General features: G+C 53.7%; 1 protein-coding gene across 1 annotated transcript; it reads right to left on the reverse strand.

The window, feature by feature from the left end:
• Positions 1 to 758: 758 nt before the first annotated feature.
• Positions 759 to 7,335, reverse strand: LOC103600356 (annexin A8-like protein 1; the record flags this gene model as incomplete). The annotated part of the gene is given in 6 exon segments (XM_008584619.1): positions 759 to 818; positions 3,261 to 3,383; positions 4,560 to 4,618; positions 6,362 to 6,457; positions 6,630 to 6,723; positions 7,249 to 7,335. Coding segments are annotated over 6 exon segments (519 nt in total), but the record flags the coding sequence as incomplete, so codon positions are not given.
• Between the last annotated feature and the right edge of the window lie 4 nt (positions 7,336 to 7,339).

Raw genomic sequence — 7,339 nt, forward strand, 5'->3', positions numbered from 1 at the left:
CCTACTCTGGTCACTACTAAAAATCCAGAGACACTTGATCTGAAGGTACAAACCTTTATTATTCTGAAAACCACAACAAAGGCATCTCAGCTCCTCCAGGGACCCAGTCCTAGCTGCAGTTTGCTGGGATCAGAGTTGTGCATCGGGCTTGCCGGGCTTGGCCAGGCTCCTCTGTGCTACCTGCTGGTGAGTGGACACTGCGGCACCGCAGATGGCATGGGCATCAGTGTTCTGCTCTCAGCTGCCTGTGAGCCTGGGCTCTGAAACATAAGGGCTCTGAAACATAAGGGCTCTCACAGCCTTCTCGCTGGCTGCCCAACACAGAAGACTATCAGCTGAGATGCTGGTTAAAAATTCATGTTCCCTGGTCCCTCCTCTGGAGACCCTGATTCAGCTGATGGGGCACAGGGCCAGGATATCTGTGTAACCTGTGCCCAGGTGACTCTGTGACCAGTCAAACTTGGGAAGCTCCTGTCCAGGGAGGAAGAAATGAGCCCGAGCCCCTGCAGGCCCGAGGCGTGCGAAAGCTGCCCTTATGCTCACACCTGGGAAGGCCCCGGGAGGAAGGTGGAAGAGGAACCCCAGGCTGATCCCGCCCTCTGGGTTAGAAAGACTGCTGGAAAGCACTGGAAACTGGGCAATAGAAGACTGAAAGGCTGCTGTGGTGCCCCAACCCCACGCCCCATCCACGGCCAAGGTCCAGCAAGCAGGGCCTGGAGGTGCTGGCTTCTTGGCCTTGCTCCTGTTCTTCTGCGCCTTCAGGGGTCGCTGCCCACCAGGCTCAGCAGGGCATTCTTGTAGTCACCACTGGTGTCTTCCTGAGGACAGGAGGCACAGGAGCGTGAGAAGAGGCTGACTGAGAGGCTGGCCTGGCTCCCGGGAGTTTTGATTAAGAGTTGTGCTCCTTGGGTGGGGCCTGGCCCACCCCTCTGAGGGTTCCTATGCCACAGGCTCCATGCTATGTGACCTCTCTTTATTTCTGTTTTATTTCAGGCTATTCCTTTCTATCTCCTTTTGATTCTCTACCACCTATATGGGTTGCAGAGACGGTTCCCCTCTTACACAAGGAAGGCATGTGGGTGGCTCCCTTACCCTCTCAGCTGCCCCAGGGCTCTTCCTGTGTTTCATTAGGGACTCAGGTGTGCCCAAGCATTCATTTATTCACATGATCCACTATTCATTCAACACCTGCTAGTGCAGTTCAGGGAACCAAGGCTGAAAGCAGGGTGCCCTGTGCCATGCCTGGAGGCGAGGCCCTGGGTGGAGAGAGCCTGGCCTTTGGGCTGTGCAGATCTGGACCACAGTTTGGCCATACACTGACCCTGTGGTGAGGCAAGTCCCTTCACCTCCTCTGAGACTGGTTCTCTTGTTTGTGCAATGCTGTTGGTGACGATATGCCCCTTGCTGAGACGTGGTGGAGGGTAAAGAGCAGGAGAAAGGTGAGCTTGCCCGCACAGTAGCTGGCTCAGGTAGGTGTCAGGCAGTGTTCCCCTCCCAATAAGATTGACCCCACAGCTCCACTGGCTGAGCCCATTTCTGAGCTACGACTGGGTCTTGATAGGACTGGCTAGTCAAGGATCTGTACACGGAGTGAGGAAGGAGCGAGGTCAAGTCGGCTCCTTTCCTTTTTACGTCGTTGAGGACAAAAGGCCTGAGACAGGGAAATGGATTCATCCGAGGCCACGTGGTTAGTGGTAGGGCTCAGGCTAGTTGCACTTTTCTATGCTCTGGAGCAGTTTAGGTCACTTGGGAATGAACTATTCCTTGATAGTTGAGTAAAAAGTTTGCCTGTTTTGAGCCTGAAATCTTGTAGATTTTAAACTACATTTTCAATGTCCCCTTTTTTGTTTTTACTACTTTTCAGACAATTTGTGCAATGTCGTTTTCTTTTTTAGGAAAGCAATTTTGTCTGCTTTTTAAAATGGATGTGTTTGTGTGGAGTTTTTACACGTTTTCCTACAGACTCCTCCTACGCAGGAGTTTTAAACGCTCACATTACTGTTGGAAATCATTTTTGCTTTGATGACATCTGTAGAATGGAGAGTGGTCGATCTTACAAAGAAAATGTTTGGTCAACTTACTCACAATTTAACCTAAGTTTTCTTCAGTGACAACATTAGGCCAAACCCTAAGAGGAGGGGCTTCACGGGTCTCTAGATGAGGGGCTGCATTAGTGGTCGTGCAGTAATCAGCTGCTGAGTCTGTCTCTCTCGCGGGGTCTACATCTCGGACGGGTCTACACCTTGGATGGGCTGAGGTGAGCATTTTTACCTAACGACGTTTTTGTTCTTCTGAAGTATGACCTATGTAACTGGAATGGTGAGAAGGAATAGAAATCTCTCCAAGGCTATTAGTGACCATGTGTGGTTGGAAGAATTCATGACAGACAGTTGAGACTGCCTGCGGGTGACGCAGCAGCAACAGCAGCAGCCTGGGCTGGTCTGTGCCTGGCCTTCCCATCTCCTGCCAAGATTGGCTGGGATCCTAACACAAAACCATCATTCCAACCCTCTCCTCAGCCCTGCCTACCTGATGCCCATCCTGAAACATCTTACAGCAGAAATGTCTTTTAAACATATCGTAAGCTTTGTGTTTCTTGGAAAATGTAGTTAACAGTAGACGCCTGTAGGAGAACTAGACTCGACTTGGTAGCCAGTAAAGACTTGGAGATGCATCTGTCATGATGTCACTTCTGCTAATGAAATTGTCCAAGTCTCGATTTGCATTGATTGCCAGACGAGCTCTTTCTCTGGAAGTTATAGCAGTGTGATAATCACTGTGTGTTTTGAAGGCTCCAGGACTTTCACTAATTAGAATCTGGTTGGGCCATCCATTGGGACCTAACTGATTTATCTACTGAAGTTTGCTGCCAGGATTACCTAAATCTAGATTTGAGTGGTGGGCTCACATTTGTACCAAATATTTTATTCCCATTGACTCTTCAGATATGGTTCCTTCTGTAAGGAGCTGGTGTGTTTTCAAAGGGGCAACCATAACTCAATGCAAAGCCAACTTTCTGGGCGAGACCTAGAGAGGCCTCCATGACCTGGTCTCTGTGCTCCACCCCTGCCCCCATACGTCCCTCCAGGCTCAGGCCACATTGACTCCTTACTGTTCCCTGCACATAACACGTGGTAATGAGTGCAAGCATGGGATGCCCACTGGGAAGGAAAGGGCACATGTGACATTGGTCGCAGCATCTAAGTCTCCCAGTAATGTCCATAGTTCAGACACGTTAGAGTTGGGAACTCATGGCTTACCATGATCATGCTGCTGAGCGTCTTGCCGTACATCTTCTTGAACTGATACTTGATAAGATTTAGGTCAATCTCGCTCCTTGAAACGATGTTCCTTATCAGGGTCCCGTCACGCGTCCCTGCTCCCTGGACAAGACAGTGGCAGTCAAGGGTCACCTCTCTCCTTTCCTGTCCATCTCTGCAGTGAAGGACAAGCCTTTGCCGTCAGATTCTGGGGCTCGCAGAGGGAGGGAGCTGCAGGAGCGAGCCTCTGCTGCAGCGGGGTAAGCACGGTGAGGGCTGCTCAGTGGCTTAGGGCTTCCGTTCCCTTCACCTCTTCTCACCCACTGCCCACGTCGCCTCCCGTGTTAGAAGCAGAGTGCCCCAAACTGCAGTGGGTTTTCGGTTTGCCACATCCGATTCTGGATGCAAAACACTCCCTGCTCCAGGAAGAGTACTTCTTCCTTGAGCGGCACCAGCATCAAAGTCAACTTCGCTGGCCATTTCACACGCAGGGCCTTCCTGCTCGCTTTCAACACTGACCATCTCACGTCAGAGGCAGCCGCATGGCCGCGGAATCCCAGTCCTCTCACTTCTCGGGTAGACTGGCCAGAGAGCTTGGGGGGTTCTGGTATAGATCTTCTCTCAGGGGTGTCAGCAACCATAAGTCAGAGCAGGTAACTTTAGTGTCAGGGAATTAATTTAACTACCTATCTTCCAGTTTGGTTTCACACACCAGAAATTCCATCTGATCTAAGTGGTTTGGGCATTTGTTTTTGTGGCTCATGTAGCCTTTTGGACAACAGGCAAACATATTGGCACCCCAGCACATGTAGGACAACTAAGCTGCCCTGTGTGACAATCTCCCTTGGAACTTTCCATGCCAAGCGTGCCTTGATTCCTGCAAACCCACCTGTGATCTCTAGTAGCAAATCCAGTCTCTCAAGGAGGCCACATGGTACAATGAAAGGGACTGGCTTGGTTCAAGTTGAGGCTCTGCCACTTAGCAGCTGTGTGACTTTGACCTCAAGCTTTAGTTTCACAATCTCTAAGATGTCAATTACCACACGGGCCTCACGGGATCGTTGTAAAAGTTGATTGCAATGAACACCAGTGAATGCACCTGCTCAAATTCACCTTTAGGGAATGTGGCTTCCCTTTCCCAGACTCAGTTTGCCCTGTGAGGATCAAAACCCTTCTGACACACAAGAGGCTGGGATAAGAGAAGACCCCAGTGTTGAAGATGGTGGTGGCTCTGAGCTCCTTGGCTTTGCAATTGGTGCCATGTAGGGCTGATTGTAAGGGGGGCAGAAGGACAGTTACCTTCATAGCGTAGTAGAGTCTCTCTGCAAAGTAGCTGTGGAGGTTCCGGGTGCATTTCACTGGCAAATAGGAAAGCTCTGTTAACAGCTGGAGGGTGTGGGTGGCATTGCTTGCCTCAGGTCTTAAGGCTTAGCATTGTGCAAGCTCGGCCTAGTTTATATGCCCTGCCTAGTGCCATAACGGGAGGCTTTGTGTTAAGTGGGGTGGGACAGGGAAGGAAGGCTGGGGCACTGGACACAGCTCCAATGACCTGGGGCAGGCAGGTAAAAGGGTGAGAGGTGAAATGCACTGAGCCTGCCAGGCTCTTCTGGGGACACCAGCTCAGACCTATCAGAGAACAGCTCAGACCCAGAGCAGCCTCTGGGCTCTCACATGCAGAGACAGCTCTGCCAATAATCTAGCCACTCCACTCCACAGAGGAGCCACAGTATGGTGGTCGCTGGCCTCAAAGTGCCCTCTCTGTGTGTCACTTATTAGCAGGAACCCTGCATGTTGAATTCCCATACAAAAGGTGGGGCTCAGCCCCAGAGGACTAAGGCACTCAGGGGCATCCGGTCCTGGGAGCTGGCCCATGCTTGCTTTCATGGGTGCTGCTTCAGAGACTGGGCATCTGGATGGGGGAGGCTGGCATTTTAACCTCGGGCTGCAGAAGGAGTGTGGACGTGTGTTCAACCCCTGCCTCGATGCTGCTGCTTGTCTTCGTTACTCGGCCTCCTGTCCCATCTGTGCAGTGGGAGTGACATGAGGCTTCAGGGGGAAATGGACAGGAGGTGTTTGGCATCGGGGTACTGCGTGCCTTTGCAGTTCCTGCCCAAAAACTATGCAGGATGTGTTCAGAGCCCATCTAGGGGCTGATGGTGGAAGCTGAGACTGGAGCAGGGGGTGTGCTTAGATGCTCCAACATAGACTGGATTATGTCACAGCAGTCGAAGCAGCTGCGGAATCTCAGATGTCCCCGTCCACCCCAAGAGGCGGGCCCAGCTCTGCACAGAGGCAGCCGGTGTGGAGGGGAGTGCCCAGCCCTGCAGCCCTGACCACGGCTCCCATGGGAGGGAGGCCCCTCACCCCGGGCCTCAGTTCTCTGCTCGGCAATGATTCTTCCTATTATGATCTCAGCTCTGAGCCTGAGGATGTGCTCTGGAATGGGTCTCCTAAGGGGACCCAACCTCCTGCTGTGGGGAAGCTCTCAACGGTCCCCAGCGTCAGGCCACACATGCGTCAGTTTGGACTCAAACCACATATTGTCACTTCTTCAATCATCAACTAAGGCAGGGACCAGGCCCCTGGCTCAGGTTCAGAAAGGTGACTTTGTTCAGGGCTTCAGAATTAGAACTGGAACCAGAAACTGAATGCTCCCTGTGTGGCTGCTGTGGGCACACCCAGGGCCTGGGTCTGGCAGAGTCAGGAATGTGTGCGTGCATACACAACCCCCACCGTCTCTCCAGCACACACTCACACCCACATACGCACTCACACACTTATGTTCACAAACGCACCTTCTGCCTGACACTCTCACACCCACCCACCCACATGAACTTCTGCACACACTTACACACAGTCACACTCACCTGTGCACACTCACACCGCACTGTGCACCATGCAGGCAGCACCGAGAACATTCCTTGGCAGGACACACTGAAACTATAGGAGTGGAACAGCCCCAGGGTCCTGGGCTGCAGGGTACAGGCTGAGAGTGTGGACCGGGGGTGGTCCCTTGCAGGTGACCCTCGGAATCCGGCCGCTTGCTGTCGCCTCCCAGCCCTCTGCTCTCTGGCATGGCCCACGCCGAGCCCTGCGCTTACCCACGGTGAGCATGGCCTCCTCCAGTGAGCCGTGGGTCTCACTCTTGATGCTGTCCTCGATGCTCTTGTTGGCGATTTTCTCATATTCCTCAAACACTGTGGAGAGAGGGCTCCAGGTAGGGGACAGGCGGAGCCTACACGTTAATGCGCCACCCTGACTTCCCACGTGTTTGCCAGTGGAAGAGTCCAGGGCTCCCTGGCTCTCTCCCCAGCCCCATTCCTTGCCAAGGCCGCACACCAGACATCTGCTAGGGCACCCCTGCGGCACCTCTCATCAGGTGAGTGGCACTACGCGTGCACAGGATGGTGATGAATTTCATCTCGTCAGTCCCGCGAATCTTCTCCCCCGCAGCATACAGATCCTGGCATTGGGACAGCGACAACAAGCTGGTGAAGGAGGCCAAGGAGCTGAGGGACGGAACCCTGGAGGCCCAGAGCTGGGGCCGACGGCCAGCCCCGTGCATCCGCAGGCCAGCGTTCTCCTCTACGTGGCCGGCTCTGATGCTGAGCTCACGACCCCCGAGCTCTCGTCCTCCAGCTGCTCTGGCTTAAAAGCTCTTCTCTACGTTGGGTGGAAGCTACCCTGGGAAGTCCCCCCACCCTCCTCTGGCCTCACTCTGCCTCTGGGCAGCACTGAACGCCAAGGTCCTGCTGGACAGAGCTTTAGTGCCCCCTACCCCAGTCATGCCCCTTCCTCCTCCTGAGTCTCCCCAGCAACGTCACTCTCCTCCTCGGACCCCACAGGGTAAAGGCTGAGCTGAGTGGGCCTGGCCTGGCATCAAATAAAGCCCCATGGGCAGAGGTGCCCGGTGAGGCTTTCGGGCATCAGTCCCTGGAGTCCAGATGGCAGGGGGTGGGGCCACGTGGCCAGCGGGGTCCAGCCTCACCTGTGCATCCTGGAGTGCCAGCCCTGGGTCCACAAAGCTGCTCACATCGTCCCTGCTGCCCTAGGAACAGAGGAGGCAGCTCTGTAAGGCA

Source organism: Galeopterus variegatus, unplaced genomic scaffold (genome assembly GCF_000696425.1).
Source record: "Galeopterus variegatus unplaced genomic scaffold, G_variegatus-3.0.2 Scaffold3315, whole genome shotgun sequence".
In the NCBI taxonomy this organism is placed as follows: Eukaryota; Metazoa; Chordata; class Mammalia; order Dermoptera; family Cynocephalidae; genus Galeopterus; species Galeopterus variegatus.